Source organism: Arvicola amphibius, chromosome 12 (genome assembly GCF_903992535.2).
Source record: "Arvicola amphibius chromosome 12, mArvAmp1.2, whole genome shotgun sequence".
Classification (NCBI taxonomy): domain Eukaryota; kingdom Metazoa; phylum Chordata; class Mammalia; order Rodentia; family Cricetidae; genus Arvicola; species Arvicola amphibius.
In genome coordinates, this window is record NC_052058.2 from 134,656,276 (window position 1) to 134,680,010 (window position 23,735).

Consider the following 23,735-nt stretch of genomic DNA (forward strand, 5'->3'; position numbering starts at 1 on the left):
ACGCTTGTGCTTGTTGGACAATTTTCAAACTGTTAGGAATTTGAGAACTTTTTGAGATGGATGAAGTGTACTTTGCATTATGAGATAAACATCTGATCTCAGGGCACAGGGTTGGAATGCCCATACCAAACACAATTGGCTAATAAATCAATAACCTAGTGCTAAGAATAGGTTACCACTCCTGAAGTTGTGAGCCAGTGAGGTTCTAAAGACTCCCAAACATTACAGACTATTGCCAATGCTATTTATTGGTTACCCTCTATAACCCCATAGTAAGGTTCTCTTGCTGAAGGTATCATATATTTGAGTCAAAGACCATGCAAGTCTGAACCTGGTACTAACTTGGAAGTGTCATTACCACTGGCTAGCTTTCATCGTGCTGGAAGATGCTATGCGTGCTACTGGATTGGAGAAGCAGTTGTCAGTCTTACCTGCCTGTGAACCCTATGAGCAATCATAGCAACTGGCCTGGCCAGACAAGCTCACGGGTGCAGTAGTACCATGTACATGACGGGAGCAACCAATCACTTTCTGATTGGATTTAAGGCCAACTCCACAAGATGAAACTTATAGCCGGCACTGCTGTCAGGACCAAGAACCTGGACTAGATGGATTACAGGCTCCAGGGGAGAATTTACTGCTTGCTGTTCTGCCAGATGGACTTTGATAGGAAGCTGGCTCCTAATGATTTATTGGAAACCCACAGATGAAGACATCTCTCACCCCTCATTAGAGAAGGTCCTCTTTGTAGTATATGGTGGTTAAAACAGACACAGAACAGGGCAGGGGACAGAGGATAAGAGACCATGGAACGCTTGATCGTAAATAGGACATCTTTCCCACACCCTCTCCTCCAAAGGCTCAGGGGTCATTGTGCAAGAGGAGGTGGGAAGATGGCAAGAACCGGAAGAAGTGGTTTCTTCTGGACACAGCAGGGCAGTTTCACACATGAAACCTCAATGTGAGGTTAGTACACAAGACTACCAATCCTCTAGCCAGACAGAGTTCCAGCACGGATAGAGATGGTGGGCAGGAAGTCCTCCCCTCCCCCAGATGAGGAGATATGGCAGTTGGTAGCTGCTGGAAAAAGGAGAACTAGCTTTTGGTTTTGGCTTAAGTTTATAACTTCTGGTAAGCTGACCATTCTCTGGTGCAAGACCTCACAGCCAAAAATATATGAGTAGCACTAGTTGGACTCAGTGGGCAAAATAAATAAATAAATAAATAAATAAAAACAGAAAGTGCGTGGGCGGGCAAGTGGGGTGGGAGGAGTACATGTGACCACAACGCATCAGATAAAATTCTCAAATAACTAATAAGATTTAAAATACACGAAATGACATGTTGGAGTGTTGACAGAGGTAGACTTCTGAGAGCTAACCCTGACTGTCACCCTGGAAGCTATTAAAATAATCTAGGAGACAAATATCTGGTTGTGACTGTAAGTATATTTTATTCTGAGGAACTTAGCTGAGGTTAGAGTTCACTCTCTAATTTTGGATACACAGTCCCGTGGTCTAGATTCTTTGGTGGCCTCAGAAGGTCTCAGCACCAGCATGCCTCTCCTTGCTTCCTTCCTGACCATGGGTGCACTGTGACCATCAGCCTCACCCTTGCGCTCCTGTCTCCCCCCCATCCCAGCCAGGTCTGCTCTTAACTGCACGGTCCCGTCTTGATGGACGCTGCGCCCTCAGACTATGGGCCAAAGCCAACCCTTCTTCCCGTAACTTGCTTTTGTCCAGTGATTAGTCATAGCCATGAGGAAAACAGCTCACACCGTAAGGACCGTCCGTTTTAAGTTATCCCGTCATGAAAAGATGTGTAAATTTTCATGAATGCATGGAAGTGTTAAGGAATAAAACCAAAAAAAAATTAAAGGGCTGTAAAATTACTGCTAAAAGTGCATTGGAATGATAAAAGTCAGAAATGAAAGAAGAAAGAAGGAAAGACAAAGAGGGAGAGAGACTGTTGAAAACCGAAGTTTGAAGTGTTGCACTGAAGTGTGCCCGTTCCATGCTTGGAGGGGTGATGGTGGCCAGTGGAACTTTTTATATGGTTTACGGAGTTCCCGAGTGTGTATTGGACAACCACCCAATGTCCGCCTAGCTGTCGTCTCTCCCTTGGTTCCTCTCCATGCACGCCTGTGGATAATGCTGATCGCTCTTAGTTTCAGAGTCTGGATAGGACGTTTCCTCACCCTCCCCAAACTCCCCGGGGTCACACCCCTTTGAGTTCTTTATTTCAGATGGGCAGGCAATACCTTTAAGATGCATTGGGAGTATGGGAAGCGACCACAACACCACAATATATACAGGTGGAGGACCTGTCTTTGAGATTTCAATACCTCCCGGGTATCAGTCACCCTGATGGAGGAGGGCTCTGAGGACACCACTAGGACTTTGGGGGTGCTGGGCTCTAGGCCAGTAGACTGGGGCGGCTCTAGTGGTTGATCATCTGTTCTTCAAGCTTAGAGCTGTCAGACTCCACAGTTACCCTGTGCTGAGGAGACCTGCACCTGGCCACAGTTGATCTGTTTCCCCAGAACTTCCCTGTCTGAACTGGTGGCTTTCCACCTGCATCCTTGGTTCTTCCCACCACCACCACCACCCCTGCCCCGTGTTCCCTACACTTGGTTTACCACAGCTGCCTCCTTGTACCTTCCCTCTTGCCTGGGGCTGCGGGAGACCAATTTAAAGCACCCTTGCTTGTGACTGCCCGCTCTCATCCGTTTTAATGGGTTCTCTCTCAAGATGGTACCTTCCCCTCCCCACCCCACCCCCAATCATACAGTTAGACACAGAGAGCTCCCGGTACATATGACCTGTCCGTGAAAGCATTCATTGTATTCACATTTCACAGATGGTTGTGAGACGACAGAGAGGTCTGCGGGCTTGTGCCTGGGGATAGCGTCCTTGTTCTCCTTAGAGCCACGGGAATTGCGTTTTGGAAGCAGCTACTGCCCCACGCCCTGCCCCACGGGGAGCTGCACAGTGCAAGCCGGGCCTCCCGCACTTATTATGGCTGGGCTGCTGGCATCTCTCTCTCCACACTTCTTAGGCCTGCTTTCATTTCCTTTGTTGATTTCCAAAGTGTGCGCCCCCCCCCCCCCCCGCACTCCCTCCCCCTCCCCCGCCCCCATGGAGTCTAGTCTGAACCGAATCACCCCTTCGCTGGTCACAGGGAAGCAGCTCCCACCCTGTCCTCTTCTCCAGGAGGTTCCCAGCACATTTCTATTAGCGCAGCTGTGTTTTTCCTCTCCCTCTATCTCCCTACAGTCTTTTAAGTCCGTTCCTTTTTCTTTCTTTCTTTCTTTCTTTCTTTCTTTCTTTCTTTCTTTCTTTCTTTCTTTTTCTTTCTTTCTGTAGCTCCCTGCGCTTTTGTAGCCATGCATTTTAATGTTCTGTGAGCTGCAATCTCCAGGTGTACTTTGCTGATTTCCATAGTCAGTATTGATTGCAGTCTCCAGCAAGAGCTCTGTACTTTACGGCGTTCCGGGCGGCTCGCTACCATCATTCCCTCTGCTCTGTCAAATTTGTTTTGGTTTAGATGCACACATGAGACGTTCCCCTACTTGTTTCCCTGAATGTGTCTTTGCCTAATTGTTGCAGGAGCATTTCATGGGTAGAGTTCCCAGATTTTCAGAATCTTTCTGCATCACTTTGAAGACTTTATATAATGGCTAAGGAAGCCTGCTGCACCGGCCAGAGCGAGAATCTCATACCGCAGAGACGCTTACCCTCAGCTAGGAGCCAGCAGCTAAGTCTTGGACCCAGTTGGCTTTCGAAGAGGCATGGATTGTGCCGTCAATGCTGCTGCGCAGACTGCTGCCCTCTAGGGGCAGGTCTTAAAGCAGCGGAATCACCATAAATCAGTGTCTCTAAGAGACACCCAAGCAAAGGAAGGTTCAGGACTCTTGCAGGTTGGTTGTTCTGGGGAAAATAGCTAGTTGACGTAGAAGGACTCAGTTCCCTAGAAGTACATCCATGGCAGCGCAGTCTTGATAGTACGAGCGTCGCAACGAGGAAAGTGGTACATTGGGAGCCAGTTGGTTGTGTCCTGGCTAATAATTCTCCCTGACTTTCACCTTCCACGCCTGATGGATGGTCTTTCTTTGTTTCATCTTTAAAGGTGTGTGTTTCAAGCATTGTGACATTTTCCTATAAGAGGCACTTAAAGGAAATTAATTGGTACTCAGCTGCAAGCCTCCCAGGGGGAAAAAAAAATGACAGTGAGAAAATAGGAAATGCCACAGACGAGTGTCCGGGGATGCAGAGAGAAAGAGTGTGGGCTCTTTCGTCCCGTCACAGAATATGGCAAGACTCTGTAACAGCAGTGCTAAATTCTGAGATGGCGATTGCAGGGTGCAACTTCCCCCTCCAGCCCTTGTCCTCACGCCCAACCACGTGTCCCTTCCTAACAGCGGGCCTTCCTAGAGTTAGTGCATCTTCTCCTATGTTCCCCTTCTCCTGAACTGACCATTGTCTACATACTGGGAATATGCCTCTCACGGGCTGCTGGTCTCCTGGACTGAACAGTTGTGGTCTGGGCAAATGAAGAGGGAAAATGTGGGTAAATGGGGTACATGGTTTGGTTCGGACCCTAAAGTCACAGCGAGTGCAATGGTGTCCTGTGCCCGGCCATGTTCAGAGAACATCTGGAGTGGGTCTCCTAAGGAGGAGTATGGGGAGCCTGACCAGCATCAATAGAGCAAGACTGCAGAGAGATGCCGGCAGAAAGATGCGGTTAAGGGCAGGCTTCAGCTCTCAGTGTCCCCCGCCCCTTACCATCTTCCTCTCATGGTGCCCGTGTCTTCTCTGTTCCGCAGTCAAGGGTGAACCGCGGTCTTCACACATGCTAAGCAAGTGTCCTGCGCTTGCACCCCAGTGCATGAAGGTGGACTGAAAGATGTGAGGACTTAGACAAATAGGCTGTGTATCTTTAAGGTGTGGGAGGTGAACAGCATATCCCTGTGTGTGTTTGAACATTGGTTGCTTGTCTTGTTCTTGGAGGTGAAAACTGGCTTATTTATGGCAATGCGTCGCAGTAGGGCTGCATTCCTAACGCCATGAGGGCTGGGTGCGGTGCCATTATTTGAGAGTTAGAAGTGGAAGCTGTAGAATGGGTGCAGGTGAGTGCTTCCCTGCTAGGGCCAAGGAAGGGAAACGGGGTGACGATATGAGAGTGCCCTTTTGCTGACTGCTTTGCTGATGGCTGCCGCTGTGCTGGGGGAGAGAACAGGACGAAAGTTCTCCATCCACTGGACTGAGGAGTAGCAGCCATTATCTCCCACTCATAAATAAAAATGTGCCCTGCTTTGCAAACACCCCTGAAGGAAGCCCCGCCTGCGGGCTCCTGTCCGTTCCTGGGTGGTCTCCAGGAGAGCAGAGCAGGGCCTGCGCTGAGACAGGAGGGAAGAGTCTGAGCAGACGTGGCCCATCCAACACAGAAGCATTCTGTCGACCAAGTAAACCAGCACATGGAGCATGAGCTGCCTGCCAGGGATGCCAAAGAAAAGCCGAATGCAAATAGACGAGATTCCATTAGAAAAGACAATGGGGTTGAGGTTTAAACGCTTTGCAATGAGTGCCCATAAATTGGATCTGAAATTAGGTAAATGGAGGAACAGCATAGATCAAAAGAGCGTTTCGATTTACGCCGGTGTGGGTGACACCGGCGTAAAATAACTTGTCAATGCAAGCCATTTTCCTTTGAACACCATCTATGACATAATTATCCACGTAATTGTGCCTGAAAAATCTCGCCTGAATGCACTTTACGAAGCAGGAGGGTTTGATGATAGTGTATTATAGCGTCGAAAAAACTTCGATTCAAGCCAATTTGCAAGCTTTGATGAGTGCAAATCACAGAGTCCCTGTCAGAGAAAGCTGAACAAAAGCCAGGCAGGTATTTCTGTGAGTGCTGAGGTGGTCATATACACGGATCACACGGTTGACGTTTCAGGGCGTCTTGATAGAAAGGATTGCTCTTAGCGCCACAGACGCTGACTTCCCGGGAGTTTATTAAGAAATGAAACTCCCTAAGTATCTGGTTAAAAGCAAAACATTAACATCAAAAAAATATAATAATTTACTTTTACACCAAGTTGTGTGCTTTCCACATCATTTTCACGTATATTCGGAAAATGCTTGAGGTGTAAAATTTACCGAGTGTAGCCATTTGTTTCAGAGCTTCTAACATAGCTTTGTGTTTGATGCCTCCAGGAAGATGTGCCGGATGAGGCTGACGTATAACAAATGGCTTCTCTTCCTTTCCTTCTGTGTTCATTCTTGGTCTTCCCTTGATTCTCCCCCTCAATAGGTATCTTACCACACAACGAAAGAAGGGAGGGAGGAGGGAAACTATGTGATCTTTCACAAGAGAATAAATCCGAAGTACCCGAGTGGAGGGATCACGTGATGACACGGATCAGTTAGGAGAGACTACAAGACTACTTGGTCCCAGTCATCGTCATCAAGGGACCAAGGGCGGGGTTCTGCTGATCTCTTATCTTACCTGACTTTGCTGGAGTCATCCTTCTGGATATGATGATGCACTAAAATTCTCTTAAGAAATATTTCCTTAGGGCTGGAAAGATGACTCAAACATCAAAAGCATTTCCAGAGGACTAGATTCAATTCCCAGCATCCACATAGCGGTTCTTAGTGATCTCTGACTCCAGTCCTAGGGGAATCGGATGCTCTTTTCTGTCCTCTTTGGGTACTGCTACCCTCTTCTGTCCTCTTTGGGTACTGCACAATGTGGCGCACAGATCTGCATGCAGACAAAACACCCTCAGGCTTGCGCCCATACACACACAATTAAAGAAACGAAAAATAAAATTTTTAAACACTCTATCTTGAAACTTGAAGATGGTAAGTCCAAAGAAAATTTAAAGCAAAATAAAACATTTGCATTTCTTGCTTTTTATGCAAGCAAGGGAAGAATTTTGTTATTTTTTATAAGTGCCTAAAGTAACTTTAGTTTAAGATAAATAAAGAAACTAGAGAGAAAACAGTTTCTTTGGTGTGTTGTCCTTTCCTTTTGGGAACTACTGACATGTATGCTCAGAGAGAGAAGAGTCCCATGTGCCATTGTGGCTTACTTTTGAAAACCAACTGACCTAAAGCAAGCTATTAAAATTCCTGTGGAATGAGTCATCCACTAACTGCCACCAAATTTTCATACATTTCAGTCTGAAATAATTGAATGTTCTCAAATGGTTGCTGCGCTTTTTAAATGGTGTTTCCTGGGCATATGAAAGTCCTTGTGAGTTTACCATGCATACTTTTTCTGTGGCCACAAATGTCAGTCTATTTAAACCACAAAAACGTGTATCCCATTGTCCTTGCTTTCGAGGTTTATGTTGTTCCCTGTATGTCTGGTGCATGCAGTGCCCAGAGTGGCCAGAAGGGGGCATCAGATTCCCCCAAGGACTGGACTTTAGACAGATGTTGCCTGCTATATGGGTATTGGGGACTGAACCCAAGTCTCCTGAAAGAGCAACCAGTGTTCTTGACTGCTGAGCCATCTCTCCAGCTCCTGTATTTCATTGTAAAAAAAATCTTTATCTGTTTTTTTTTCTAAGCATAATGTAAAACATGTTCTCTGCTGCATTTTACCTCAGCTCCATACAATTTCTTTCTCATCTTCACTCCTGAGTTCCTCCTTTTCCATCCCCTCTCTACTGCGCTACTTAAAGCTGATACACTTGACCCTTAAAGAAAAAAAAAAAAGAACATAAGCTACAATTTCCCCCATAGAGAGGCACAGTTTTTCTCTATTGCAGTTAACACCGGACTCCTGGCAAGCCTCTGTATTTGTTGCTGGAGTTAGCCTCTCCCCAGACTACAAACCAAGTCAAAGACAGCTCACTAGAATGGATCTTCTGAAGCAGAATGAACAGAAACAAATGGAGCTCAGGAGAAAAAAAACTGAAAGACATATCCATGCATCCAATGCAGAACGTACCTGTGAAATCTGGTTTTGTTGTTTGTATGTATATGATTTTAGGGATGACCATGTTTTGCTGAAAGCCCCCCTTCTTAGCAGTCACGAATTGCCTGTAGCTCTTTATCTAGGGAAGGGCTGGAAATCCTGTGAGATTTTACCCTTCTGTGTGCGTGTGCCAACTGTTTTTGTTTAGACAGCCATTTCTCTGTGTGTGTGTGTGTGTGTGTGTGTGAGAGAGAGAGAGAGAGAGAGAGAGAGAGAGAGAGAGAGAGAGAGAGAGAGAGAGAGAGAATAATAACAAGGTCATCAGTTTGAGGGGGTGACAGAAAGGCATGGAAGATTTGGAAGAAGGAGGCATAGGAGGAGCTGGAGGGAGGAAAGGGAAGGAGGACATGATATAATTATATTTTAGTTAAATATAGTTTAAAATACAGAAAATACAACAGAAGATGCAAAAAAGACATGAGACAACAGTTGTACTATTTTATATCAAGTTGAGACAAGGTGGAGTCATTTTGGAAGAGGGGATATTATTTGAGAAAATGGCCCCACTAGATTGGCCCGTGGGCATCCTCTTGGTACATTGTCTTGCTTAAAGTTGATATGGGAAAGGCCCAGATCATAGGGAGTTGTATCACCCCTTGGCTGATGGTTCTAGGTACCATAAGAAAGCAGGCTGAGTGGGCCCGAAGGAGCAAGCCAGTAAGTGGCACCACTTCATGACTTCTGCCTTAGCGCCTTTGTCCCAGTTCCTGCCGGGAATTCCTGCCCTTCCTCCTTTATAAAGATTTGTGATCAGGACATGGAAGTTGAAATGAATACTTTGTTACCCAAGTTACTATTGGTTACTTTGTTTCATCGTAGCAATAGAACACTAAGACAACAGTCAACAACACCTGCATAAACTCACAGTTTCTCAATATCATAAAAGCAAGATGACTGCAATGAGACGTGTTTTCCATGGAGAAGACACAAACGGGCAGATGAATGAAATAGGAAATATCAACTCCATACCAAAGAGATGCCAGGGAGTGCAACAAGATCTCTTTAAGCTGATAAATACTTCCAGTGAAATGGGAGGATACAAAATTAAAACCCAAAATTAGTAGCCTTCTTATATACAGATGACAAACACAGGGATAAAGAAACCAGGCAAACAATCCCGTTCCTGATAGCCACACGTCAAGCACAACACTGGGAAATAAGCCTCATCAAGGGTGAGAACAATCTTCACAGTGAAAAGTTCCTGCTTCTGAAGAATAAAGTTGAGCAAGATGTCACAAGGGGGACAGACTTGCTATGCTCTTGAATGAGGAGACTGGATCTCATGAAAAATGTCCACACTGCCGAAAGGAATCCATACATTTAGTGTAAGCCCAATGGAAATTCCGGAACAATTATTCATAGAAGTAGAAAGGACAGATTAAAAGAACACACAAAATACTAAGAAACACCAAGGCAAATCTTGAACAAAAGAGATAATGTGGGAGGAGTCACCATACCAAGTTTTCAAGTTATGCTACAGAGTCATTTCAGTAAAAACCAGACTGGTACTGGCATAAAAACAGATACACTGGCCTATGAACTAGAGTGAGGACCCAAATATAGCCCCATGTTCCCACGACCACCTTGTTAGGGGAGGCTGCTTGTTTGTTTCCTGGTCACCCAGACTCCAAAAATAATCACACAGAAACTGTATTATTTGCAATACTGTTTGGCCAATAGCCTAAGTGTATTTCTAGCTAGCTTTTAATCTAAACTAACCCATCTCCACTTAATCCTAAACAACTCATTCTGAGTTGCACATCACCATGAGGTTGTGTCCTACCAGCAAATTTCAGTGGGCTCCAGCGAAGGCATCTGTCTTCTATGGTGTTACATGGTTTCTCGACGACCCCACCTACTCTCTCTCTATATCTCTTTCAGCCTGGCTTTACTCTGTTAAGCCACTGGCTGAAAGCTGCTTCTTTATTAACCAATGGCAATAAAACATAGTCACAACATCATCACCTCCCACATCACCTCCTGATTTTTAGCAAAGAGACCAAAACATGCATTAAAGAAAAGACAGCATTTTCAACAGATGCTGCGGGGAGGGGGGACAACTTGATGGCTATGTGTGAAAGAATACATCTTGTTCCTTAAATCTCACACTGCATAAAGCTCGGTGCCAGATGGATCAAGGACTTCAGCAGAAGCCCAGGGCTTTGACATTGCTGAAGGAAAATGTGCAGTGTGCGCTTCAACCAGTGTGCGCACGAAAGGACTGCTTTCTGAAAAGCAGTCTAGGAGCACGGGAGGCAAGAACAAAATTTAACAGATAAGAGTTCATGAAATTAAAAATCTTCTGTTCACCAGAGGAACCATCAACTGAGGAGAGAAGAACATAGAAGAGGAGAAAAATCTTTGCCTGCTGCACATCTGACAAAGGATTAGTGTCTAGTCTTAGAAAGAACCAAAAAAAAAAAAACAAACAAACAAAAAAAAATCAAAAAACCAAAACAAGTGTGTTTTGGTTCTAGTTATCAGACTAAAGCAAATTAAAACTACTTAAGGTTCTAGCTCCTCAGAATCACGATTGCCATCATCAAGATTAGAAAGACCTCAGGGGCTGGTGAGGATGTGGAGAAAGGACCAGAGAACTGCTACATAAGCCTAGTCCACCAGGCTCACAGGCTAACTCAGAACCCACAGTCATGCAGGTCACCCTGGTTAAACTCTGTGGGTCACTAAACAAATATACATAAATCTGAGAAAGGGACTTAGAGGCTGGTGTCGGGAGTTGATGGGGTGGAAAGGTGATAAACACAGTAGGGGTTGAGAGTATTCAGGATGTACTCTTTGTCTATTAGAAATTGTCAAGGGACAAATTTAGTCAATAAAAGTGCATAATAAAGAAAGAATAACAAAAAGGAATAAATATCAACTCCCACACAAAGACAGAAACAACAGAAAAAAAACAAACACAAAACAAAAATCTGATCTCTTGTCAGTATCCCCAAAAGCCAGAAAACCATGGGATGATATATTTCACCTTCTGAAACTAAGGAACTGTCAACCGTTTTTGCTATATCCAGCAAAGTTATCCATTAAAAATGGTGGGAAAAGGAAGAGATTTAATGAAACACACAAGTAAGGCTATTAATGACAAATGCCAAATTAAAGCCCAGTACCCTCCTCAAGGGGAAATGACCTTATTTTGAACCAAATATGAGTGCCCAATGGCCCAGGAACACAGACTGGGGTTTCATTCAATTATATTCCAATGTGGTAGAAACTTTATGAAGTTTTAATAGAAACAGAATAAGGGTCATAAACCAGCATATTTTAACAAATTCATTGATACAAACATCTGGTCACAGAAAATCATGAACGTCTTGGCTCTAGCTTTCAGAGGCGTCTGTGTTCTTAGCAGTTTGGTTGGTGGGAGCTAAGGGTCTGTGCATTCCAGAGGATTCAGCTAAATTGTCTCAGGTTGTTAGCCGTCATACAGGAGGAGAATAAATGACTGTTAAGGGGTTAATGGCCCAAGATAGTCTGGTTCTGTACTTGTAACATTCCAAACTTCCCGGTCATTTTAGCTCTAATCAATTCATCAGCCTTACAGAGGGTTCAGAAGATGCTGTTACTATTCTTTCCTGGAATGTTTATTCGTACAACCGAGCCATTAGTGAAGAAAATGTTGGAAAGAATCCCTTTCGTAGACAGACACAAAGGGAAGTTGTCCATTTCAGACAGGCAATACCACCAGACCCAAAGACAGTTTCACCCAAGTGCAACTTGGGGAGTCCCTGTGTGACTTAACTCTTTCCTGGTCGGTGGCAGTGCTCACTTCTGTATCCATGTTTTTCTCTGAGTCACAGAGTTCACGTCTATGTCCACCGTTTTCTCTATCTGTGTCACAATGCTTATATCTGTGTCCACTTCCCTCCCCCCCTCCCCCCGTGGCTGAGAAGGGCCCAAAATGAGTTCATCTGCCAAGGTACCTGTGTGATGTGACCCAGCCCATTTTCAAATCTTCTGTTCTCGACTGAATGCTTTTTCTAACTTGACCAAAACCCACAGTGTTTAGCATCTCTCACTGTCCATTGCTGCTTCCACACAGAATAGGTGGCAGAACGAAGAGCCTGTGACCCCTGCAAGTGTCCTCACATGAATATGGGACAGTGCAGACACCCTGTTCAGCTCCTACCCCAGGATCTTCTCAATCTTCATGCAACTGAAGCCCCTAACCCACAACTGTTATGAATGAGCCATGTGGCACACACTGGGTACCAGTACACAGCCACACATTGTGACATTGTCAGCAGTAACAGACACACTAACAGTGGCGTTTAAAAAAAAGTCTCTCTCCTTCGTATGTCATTACTCCAGCTTCTGGGATCGAGCCCTGTTCCTGTGGCTTTTCTTCACCGTGACACTGTGCCATTTAATAATAGTGCTTGTGACAGGGGGCATGTTCTTGCCCAGCCCCTTCCCACCCGGAGTGAAAGAGCCACAATGGCTTGATTTGATACAGGCCTCAATATCGAAATGGAATCTTCTTTCCTAAAATTGCATTTCTTGCACATGTCCATCTTCCACAGAGGAATTCCAGAGCTGACTCACGATTAGAGGAGAGGTGAGCCTAGTCTTCTTTGGAGACTGAGGAGCCTCGGTCCCAGCATCAGAGATTGCATGGCAATATAATATAATACAATATGTCTCTTAGAGAAGTCTCTGGGCTGAGAAGCCAAGTGAGAAAAAGCCCCCTTTCTCCTGCTTTGACCAAATGCAAGACAATCTCAGCTTATTCTCCAGAAGTGATTGCTATGGGAGCTAAACAAATGAAAATGCCCACAGCAGGATGCCGTGAGGACAGGCTCTACCCAGCATCCTTCAGGTTGCCCCTTGTCTCCGTGGCACTAATTTCAGGCAGTCTTGTACCGCTCAGCAACCCTCTAAAGCTTCCTCTCTACAATTTGTACATTACAATAAATTCTCTAAACAGAAACCTAACTCATTTTCATCATTAATCACATAATAGCTATTGTGTCAGTAGAATAATGCTGTATAAAACTACATTCATTGTAGAAGGAATGGTGGGCTGCATCCTGCCACTCAACTAGCTTTACACCCGAAATAACAACACTCAAATTGTATTTATTTAAACACTGCCTGGCTCATTAGTTTTAGCCTCTTATTGGCTAATTTTCACATCTTGCTTTAACCCATATTTAGTAACCTGTGTAGCAGCATGAGGTGGTGGCTTACCGGGAAAGAGCTTAACCTGCGTCCATCTCGGAGAGGAGAGGAATGGCGTCTACCTCATTGCCTTCTTCCCAGCATTCTGTTCTGTTTACTCCGCCTACCTAATTTTCTGTCCTATCAAAGGGCCAAGGCAGTTTCTTTATTAACCAATAAAAGTAACACATAGACAGATGACCCTCCTCCATCAACTCATGGTGTAAGTATAAGAAACATAAACAAATTTTGTGTTGAGGCTTGGGTCCTGTTCTTCTGGTCATTCATTATGCAGGTGCAAGTATCCCCCAAACAGAGATAAACTGAAATACAAGTTGTTAATGGTCCCAAATATTGTGTTTGTGGCATACACAGCCTGTAACAGAAAATCGTGAAGTAAAATGCAGCGTGATTTGTAAACATAGTAAATGTCTGTGGACGTTGACTCATGACTTACGTGGTAGAATCCATGTCAGATGAAAAGGGATGAAGTAACTTCAAACTGCACATGTGAACGCTATGCCGTGCTAGCTTCTTAAATTCTTTCTTTCTTTCCTTCTTTCTTTCTTTCTTTCTTTCTTTCTTTCTTTCTTTCTTTCTTTCTTTTTAGTTCATAATATAATTATACTATTTTCCTATACTCTTTCCCCTCTCCAAAACCTCCCATTGAACTTTGAAATTTCCAAGGCATAAACACACACATAACACACATACAACACATGCATATGCACGAGTGCACATGCACTCATTTAAAAGGGACATACCTATAACAGGTGGCCTCTGCTTGAACAAGACCATCTAGGGGAGAGTTGCTCTCAGTGGAGCAGGCAAGAACTCACAGGCCACTGGGACTATCATTGGCCAGCTCAAGCTTGATCCAGGAGTTGGCCTATGTTCCAGCCATCTAAACACTTTGGTTTCTCTCTCTCCTGTGGCTTTGCCTCTGTCACCATTTTATGCATTGGCCATAGATCCTTGCATGGAATCTGACTCCATTCCATATTGTCTGTCTTCTGTGACTTTTTTTTGAAATCTTGGAAAAAGCCTCTGTGGTTTCCTGACTCTCATAGCTGCATGCCTGCAAAACTAGTATCGTGTGGACATTGCCAAGTCTTCCTGTCAGGTTGAGATCTAGCCAGCCCTGGTGGATGATAGTTCTGCTGGTCTTCACATGCATTCGGACAAAAAAAGAATTTCATTAAATGAATAAATAAAATCTCCAAAATATATATTACAAATTAAACAATCATTCCTTTGCTGCGCTGATGAGTTCAAGACTATTGCCCATTTTCTTTTCTAACAGATTCATAGTGCCTGGTCTTATGTTGAGGTCCTTGTTCCATTTGGAATTGAGTTCTGTGCAGGGTGATATATATGAATGCATTTTCACTTTTCTATATGAGGCTATCTAGTTTGAACAGCACCATGTGTTGCCCTTTCTCAAGTATGTATTTTTTTTTTTTTGCTTTTCTATCAAAAAGTCAAATCTGCCTAGGTGTGTGTAATTTTATATGGGTCTCCTATTCAATTCCATTTGTCAACATGTCTGTTTTTGTGCCAGTAGCATTCTGTTTTTATTACCATAGCTCTACAATACAACTTGTAATCTGAGATGGTTCTTTTATTATCCAGGATCTCTTTAGCTATTTTGAGTTTTTTTTTATTTCTGCATAAAGCTGGTCCTTGTTTTAATTTTTTTGAGAATAATAGTGTTGAAATGTTGATGGGAATTGTACTGAATCTATAGATTGCTTCTGGTAGGATGACCATTTTTATGATATTAATCCTACCTATGCATAAGCATGGGAGATAGTTCCATCTTTTTATGTCTTCTTCAATTTCTTTCTTCAATGTCATGAAGTTTTTATTATAAAGATCTTTCACTTGCTTTGTTAACAGTTATCCCAAGATACATTTTTGAGACTATTGTGAAAGGCATTGTTTTCCTGATTTTGTTCACAGCATTCTTTGTCATTTGTATTTAGGAAGGCTACTGATTTTTGTATGATAATTTGATATACTGCCACTTCATTGGATGTTTATCCACTGTTGAAGTTCCTTGGTGTAAATTTTAGGATCTTTTACATATAAAATCATATCGTCTGCAAATAAAGATACTTTGACTTTTCTGTTTGTATTCCCTTGATTTTTTTTCAGTTGTCTTACTGCTCTAGCTAAGACTTAAGTATTGAAGAGGTATGGAGAGAGTGGACAACCTTGCTTTATTCCTGATTTTAGTGGCAATGCTTTGAGTTTCTCTTTATTTATGATGACTGTAAACTGTCTTTATTATATTGAGATAAGTCTCTTATATCCAGAGTTTCTCTAGGACTTTTCTCATGAAGGGATGTTGACTTTGTCAAAGACCTTTTCTGCATGTGGTGAGATGATCATGTGGATTTTGCCTTTTAGTCTCTTTTGTAGTGGATTACATTTATTGATTTATATATACTGAATACTCCTTGTATGTCTGAGATGACGCCTACTTGATCATGGTGATTAATCTTTTTGATGTGTTCTTAGATTCATTTTTATAAGCATTTCATCGAGGATTTTTGTACTTATGTTCATAAGGGTAATTGTCCTATAATTTATTTGGGTGGGGGTTGGTTTTTATGTAGTTTATGTAGCAAGGCAATAGGGACTTCACAAAAGAATTAGGAAGTATCCTTTATTTTGGGGGAGGTGTAATATTTTGAGGAGTTCACCTGGAACCATGGTCAGGTAAGGCTCTGGGGATTAAAGAACACATAGAGACGTGGGTCACTCTTGAAGCAAGAATGCCAATTTTATTATGTTCCCAGCTTATATAGTGCTCTCCTTGACTAAAGGCCAAGCCCTAACTCTGGGGATTTTTCACTGCAAGCCCACCAGAAGCTACTTACTTGTTTTCAGGAACTCATGAGAGTTCCATGCTCAGAGCAGCTGTAAGCATAGAAACATAAGTTGTTTACTCCAGCAGAAAAGAGGTCATAGAAAGTTCAGGGTCAGAGGGTCTGCAGATCCCAACAAAGAGTATTAACATTAATTCTTTAAGGATCTAGTATATTTCTGTGTTGAACTTATCCTTCTCTGGTCATTTTTAGGATGATATGGGAGATTTTTGATTACGTCTACTTCAGTGTGGTTCATGAATCTATCTAAATTGCTTATTTCATTTTAATTTAACTTTAATAAGTCATATGTCAAGAAATTTAGACATTTCTCTTAGATATTCCAGTTGCTGAAATATAATTTTTTAACACTTTATCCTTATGAGTCTCTGAATTTGCTCGATATCTGTTGTAATGCCCCTCTTTTGCCTCTAATTTATTAATTTGGGTCTTTTTATTATCTACCGTTTGGTTAGTGTGGCTAAAGATTGCCAATCTTGTTGGTTTACCAAAGAACTAATTTATTGCTTCCTTGATTCTTAGTCATTATTTATTTGTTTTTATATATTTGATTCTTAATACTAAGTTTAATTATTTCTTCCCACATAATCTTTTTCAGGATTATTTCTTTTTGTTGCTCTAGAGTTTTTAGGTGTGCCACTACACAGTGTAAACTGAAGGTGTTCATTCAGTGCTGTGCATGTGCCTTTAGAACCACTTTCATTGTGTCTCATTGGTTTGGGTACATTGTGTTTTCATTGTCATTCCAATCAAAATGGTTTTCATTCTCTTCCATGACTTCTGTCTTGACTCAATTTTCATCCAGCAGTGAGTTGCTCAGTTTCCACAAGTTTATAAGATGCCTGCTTTCTTTTGTTACTGATACCCAGCTTTAGTCCATGATGGTCAGAGAGAATAAGGGTATTATTTCAATTTCTTGCACCTGTGGATACTTGCTTTGTGTCCTACTATGTGGTTGCATTTGGAGAAATGTGCTACTGAGCAAATTGAGCTACTGAGAAGAAAGTGCATTCCTTGGTGTTTGAATGAAATGTTCTATAGATGTCTGTTAGGTTCATCTGATTTTATGATGTTATTCAATTCTAGCATTTCTATGTTTAGTTTTTGTCTGGATAACCTGGTCTTGAACTCTTGAAGCTCTTCATTCTACCTCTCAATTTTTGGGATTACAGGAATATGCCACCACACCATCTCAGTGCTAGGATTTCTGAGAATTCATGTCATGCAGTTAACTTTTCTTGGATAAATCTACTGAATTTCAAAACAGCTATTTAATTTGATAAATAAGCTTTTATTTTTACCCTTGAAGGGGTGCAAGGGAACCTAGTACACCAGTTACACAGCATCAGTCTGTTCTGCAGACGTCATGTGTTCCTTTGCCTATTCATTGAGGAACGCTTTCAGATAAATACAAAATAGTGTGTGGCTTCCCCGGTGCAGACTTCACTTGACTCCTGGCAGGCATGTGCTTCTGTTGTATCTCTGTCTCTACCTGACCAAGTTATCACAGGTTCCATAACAACAGGGAGCAGCCAGTCAGGCCAAGCATCCATGAAGGCTCCGCCCTGCGTTGGGTTGACAGTTCTCCCATTTCTTTGAAGGGTTCCTTCCACCTATTTGGCCAGCAGCTAGGCCACAGCTTATTAGGATTTCCTCATGGTGAATCTACTGATTGATTTCCTTCTTAGGAGTGTTTGATTTGGCATATGTAGTGTGACTTAAGAAAATAAACTATCTTCCTATTTTCCTTAGAGGTAGATACGACAAAAGATGGAAAAAAAATCTAAGATTTGTCAGTTTACAGTGATCGTCTGTGGTGATGGCAAGTGTATGACTTTTCTGGCACAGAGGACCTATACAAGATTGCAATTTTCTCAGGATGGTTTAGTGATTACTGTTCACACACTGATATTTAGGCACCATGCTTCACTTGTGATGTATGTGATGACAGACCTTTGAATTATATGCTCGTTAGTTTTAACTATATTGACTTGATACATCCTAGAATTACCTGGGGTTTAAAATGTTTTAATGAGGAATTATCTAATCAGGTTGGGCTGTGGAAATGTCTGTAGGAGATTATCTTAACTGTTAATTGACGTAGGAGAATTCAGCTCTTTGTGAGCAGCATTATTCTCGAAGCAGGAGGTCATGAATTATAGAAGATGGAAGAACACAAGCCAGTGAACGCCTTGAAGCATGGACCACTCGCTTTTCTCTACTCTTGACTGTGGCTGTGACTTAGCTGCTTTATGTTCCTGCCTTGACTTACCCTCATTGATGGACAGTAACCTGAAATTGTAGGCCAAAGAAACCGATTTGTCCCTCAGTTGTTTTTTGTTAAGATAATTTATCACAACAACAGAGATGAAACCATAGCAAGTTAGTTACCCTTTTGTTGTTATGATCCAAGTACCTGATATAAAAGCAACTTAAGAGATAAAGGGCTCATATGCATGGTGGCAGGAGCATGTTACATTGCAATCAAAGCCAAGAAGCTAACAAAGTATAAAAAGTGCAGTTGTCAGACTTCAAACTTCACCTTTTGGTTACCCACTTCCTCCACCAAGGCTCTACATACTGAAGGTTCCATGACTTTAACCAATACTGCCACCATCTGGGGATTAATGGCCGAAGACACAAGTCCATAGGGGAAATTTCACATTCAGATTACATCAATCTCCATTTTAATAAAAGCACAAAGCTCTAATTAAATTAGCACAAGGTGTATGTGCTGCTGGTTTGAGTAGCTGTGTCTCTGCCTCTGTCCAGTACAGCCTTGTTGGGGATGATGCTTCAAGGGATGTGTGCTGTTCTGAGAGAATGAGCTCCTGTGCTCATGGACCAGGATAGAGCATCTTGAGAGAGGATCATTACAAAGCAAAGCAGCTCCATTTTGCTTTTTGCAGGGCCCTCATGTGACTTCTCTGCTCGCATTTCTACTGCTGGACATGTAGGCCACCATAGCTGTCTGTGCTGACTGCTCCGGGTCCCCTGACTAGTAGCCGGTTCTGGCATCATGCTCTTGTTCTGGCACCATGCTCTTGAGCTTCCAGAGCTATGAGCTAAAGAAGAATCCTTTGGGTTTCATGTGCCCAACTTCGGTTATGTTCTTACAGTCACGCAGGTGGAGCCCTGCCAGGTCATGTAGGGTGGAGTCTCCTATGCATCTTCGACTTTTCTGAGTGGTGCTTCAGAAACTGGAAGATGGTTTATTTCTGAATCTCACAGCGAGGAGCTGAAGATCATAGGAGCATCATCGTAGGAGGTGGGGAGAGGGAGGGACATGCTCTGGAGTCCACACCATGGAGCCAGTCAGAGGGAAGAGAGGATGGGTAGACTTTTCCTTTGATGATGTGGAAACTGCAGTCTTCTAACGACAGACACTTTCTCTTTAAGACCATTGTCAACCAAATGCAAAGAGAGAAAAAAGCAAAGAGTTGGCAAACAATATTGTGACGATCGTGCGCAGGGTCAGTCGAAAAGAAAGACCCTGACCAAAACAATCTTAGGAGGAATAACAAATTAGAGAGAGAAATAAGGAAAGCCTAATAGGATGGCAGGACGGTGAGATCCCTGAGCAGACAAGGTGGGAAACTTGGGGTCAGTCTGTTAACAACACAGTGTGGCCCAGCTTAAGGAAAAAAAAAATCAAACCCAAACCAGCAAGTCAGTTGGCTTCAATCACGGTAAAAAGCAATGCAGCCATCAGAGATGAGGTTCTCACTGACACTGACACAGTAGGACTCAGAATCTAGTCCTCAGGGAGAAGAGAGTCCTAGCGGCAGGAAGATGAGGAGAGGGGAGGACACGACAGTACTCAGATTTTGTGAGGCTAGCCTCGGAGTCCTAGCGGTGAGTTCTGACAGCCATGAGTATAGGTAAGGGGAAGCCTGGGATTCGAAGACCCCAGTCCAGCAGTTGCTCTCATGTACTTGGGAACGCTGAGCAGAACATTCTAACTCAGAGGGGTAGGCTAAGCGTAGAAAAGCAAGGCTGGTCCGCCCAGTCCTTGACTATAGAGCAGCGGCGTTGGGACAGACGACCCACAGTTGGGAATTTGGAAGCATTTGTCTGAGCATTTCAGAAGGTAATTTTATCTTATCTAAGCATGCAAACAAAAATAAACGTAGATATTAATCATGAGTTTTATATAAAATTTTTCAATTCAGTATATCATACATAAAATGTCAAGAGGGGGAAAAGACATATGGATGGGAAGTCTCCATAAAGGTTCAGTTCTTGGGCTGGAGAGATGGCTCAGTGATTAAAGACGAGGCTTATAACCAAAACCACAAGTGAGCTGCCAGACTGCACCAGGGATTTAGAAGGGGGTTCTGGCTCCGACTTATCGTGGCTTCCTGTCCGCTGACTGACTACAAAGCCGGAATGGTTGTCGTTTGGAGGCTGGTCACTGAATAAAGCCTACGTCAGAGGAAGGTCTTATAAAATGCTCCGACAATGAGTACACACGTCTTCGGGAAGGTAGAGCTGACAGGCAGATAGGTACAGCCCCGGCCACTCTTGTTGTACTGCCTGTGCAAAAGCTGTGGCCATCGGCAGTTCTGTGAAGAGCAACGCAGCGAAGCCTTTGGAAGGAGATCAGCGCCTCGGGAACTGGGTTTGGCCACTGTGTGCGCTGTGGTAGGAAGGCAGATAAACATGCTTACGTTGTAGAACTTGAAGCTGGGAATCATGGGGGATCAGTGAGGACAGTGGGGAGGGCAGGCCCTGAGCCACACACCTGGAAGCTCTGCCGAGGTACGCTGTTCCACCTCAGAAGAGAGGGTCTTGTAAGAGCCGGAAGTTAGGGAGGGCTAGAGGGAAGAGTGTCCTCTCAACATGACAGGAACACTGCCACTTGTGAGCTCACGACAGGTATGCTTGCTTGCACGCTGCCTACACGAAATCAAGCCAGTCAACATTCCCACATGAGGTGGGAGTGGTTCAAAGCCCCTATGCCTATCCCGGAAGCGGTTGATACTTGGCTTCTGGATGAGGAAGACGGTGTTTTCCTTCAGGATGTAGTTCCTAGTAAGTCAACCACACTCCAGTGGATTGCTCCACACGCTTTATGGGAAACATAAATATACGTATTGTGCTTAGGCCAGGAAGGCAGAGTTGGTGCCTATGCTAACAGAAGAAAAAGCCTCTGATCTTGGAAGGTCAAATCACCATGGTTCAAGGTTAAAATAAATGTAGACAATAGTCTCCTACCTACTGCACCCATAGAAACATGGCGAGGCTTCTGGTTAAGCAATCCTTGGTTTATCCTAAAGGCAAGTGGTAGTGTCCTTTGTCATTTGTCCTTTGACAACTGGAGTCTCTGTGTCTCTGAAAAATGAGAGGAAACGGGACCAGAATGATAGCTCCTGCTAGGTGATCAGAAACAGATTTTGACATCATGTTTTCATATATCTAAATATGCAGATGCTGATATCTGCTCTGCTTTCAGATGGTTACCCCAAAGAAGAAATGGTGTACCGCTGGAGGAAGAACTCGGTGGAGGCAGCAGACCAGAAGTCATGGCGGCTCTATCAGTTCGAATTCATGGGCCTCCGAAACACGACAGAAATCGTGAAAACGTCTGCAGGTAGGAGCACTGACAGAGAGGTCAGTGACCTTTATCTCCTGTTTGCCGAGCTCCTGCCAGGCCCTGGTGGATCTCCATTGCATGCTTAAATGATGAGTCTTATATAGCCAGGAACACTCAAGACCATATTTAAGAAAATACAGCTGATTCAATAATGAAAATACATTAAAGGTTTAAGATTGGGTAAAATCAGAGCTATTGGAACTGACTTCTATTTTTGAGTAAACTGTGGAGGTGTGATATCTACGAACCTAACCAGGCTGCTCAGAACTGCCTGGTTTATGTAATCCTAGCTGGGGACTGGGTGACTTGTGAATCTGTTTTATTTCTATTTATTTTTTTTTAAATCTATCGTTTTCATTTTACATACCAATCCCAGTACCTACTCTCTCCCCTCCTCCTGGTCCCTCCACCTTTCCCCCCACCCCACCCCAATGCTCTTTTCAGAGAGGTTAAGGCTTCCCATGGGGATTCAACAAAGTCTATCACTTTGCTTTGAGGAAGGACCACGGCCCTCCTCATTATATCTAGGCTGAGCAAGGTATCCATCCTAAGAGAGTGGGTTCTAAAAAGACAGTATAAACAGTAGGGATAAATCCTGGTCTCATTGCCAGTGGCCCCACAGTCTGCCCCAGTCATCCAACTGTCACCCACATTCAGAGGGCCTAGTTTGGTCCTATGATGGTTCTTTCCCTGTCAGGCCAGAATTGGTGAGCTCCCATTAGCTCAGGTAACCTGTTTCAGTGGGTGAACCCATCATATTCTTGACCTCTTAGCTCATATTCTCACTCCTCATTCTCTTCAACTGGATTTTGGGAGCCCAGTGCTCTGCTGTGAATCTCCGCCTCTGCTTCCATCAGTTGCTGGACAAAGGTTCTATGGTGACATTTAAGATAGTCAGCAATCTGACTACAGGGGAAGGCCAGTTCAGGCACCCTCTGCTCTATTGCTTGGCATCGTAGCTGGGGTCATCCTTGTGGATTCCTGGGAATTTCTCTAGTGCCAGGTTTCTTGCTAGCCCCATAATGGCTCCCTCAATCAAAATATCTCTTTCCTTGCTCTCCATCTCTGTCTTTCTCCAATCTCAACTATCCAGTTCCCTCAAGTTCTCCTCCCCCCTTCCGGTCTCTCCTCCTCCTCCTTTTCTGCCCTCCCTTCTTTCCCTACCCCCATGCTCCCAATTTTCTCAGAAGATCTCTTCTATTTCCCCTTCCCAGGATCATCCCAACAACGCAGATTCTGCTACATCGCCTCTCCTAAGACTTAGGTGCCATTGAGAATTCTCAAATAACAGGAGCTGGTGAAAATGTCCTTTAATAACATGTTCTACTCTTTCTTTTATTATTGTAAAATTTAAGATGGTTCTAAATTTATGATAACATTGCGAACAATAATTATCAATTTTATATCATTGTGATTATTTACTCCTAATGTATAGCATCAATTATATGACAAATGAAATGCACAGATTAACTTATTTTTTTATGTCTGTGACCTTCTTCCTTGTACTTGGTATTTAGTTGTTATAGTCAACTATCTTTCAATTGACTTTCTTCTGGCAGATGTAAAGATAAGATCTTGCTATTTGCTAATATGAATAGGATTTGCTCTGAAAATCCCATAATAAATTAGTTTATTGATGACTAGAGTAATTATAATATATCATCTTAAAACTGATTAAACAATTAAGTATATCTAATGACAAAAATTGCATAGTAGACATACATATTCAAAAAGGTCCTGAAGAGCTATCTGACAAACTATGAAAGAGTTTTCTCTTTTTCCTTATAGGGTTGAGCATTGCCCTTCCAAGGTCTGTAAAGAGTTGTGTTGGGATTTTGGTGGGGATTGAGTTGAATCTGTAGATTGCTTGGGTAGGATAGACATTTTTACTATGTTAATTCCATCAGTCCATGAGCACGGGAGATCTTTCCCTCTTTTGATATCTCCTCCAATTTCTTTCTTCAAAGATTTCACGTTTCTGTCATGCAGGTGTTTTACTTGTTTGGTTAGTGCTACCCCAAGATATTTTATATTATGTGTGACTATTGTGAAGGGTGTTGTTTCCCTGATTT

At 43.2% G+C, this 23,735-nt stretch overlaps 1 protein-coding gene across 1 annotated transcript in view; it reads left to right on the forward strand.

Moving 5' to 3' along the window:
- The window catches only part of Gabrg3 (gamma-aminobutyric acid type A receptor subunit gamma3), a 544,483-nt gene that overhangs the window by 478,010 nt on the left and 42,738 nt on the right, over positions 1-23,735 (forward strand). The window contains exon 6 of the mRNA XM_038313696.1: positions 21,523-21,660. Coding sequence (XP_038169624.1) covers positions 21,523-21,660 — 138 coding nt within the window. The remainder of the gene's footprint in view (positions 1-21,522; positions 21,661-23,735) is intronic.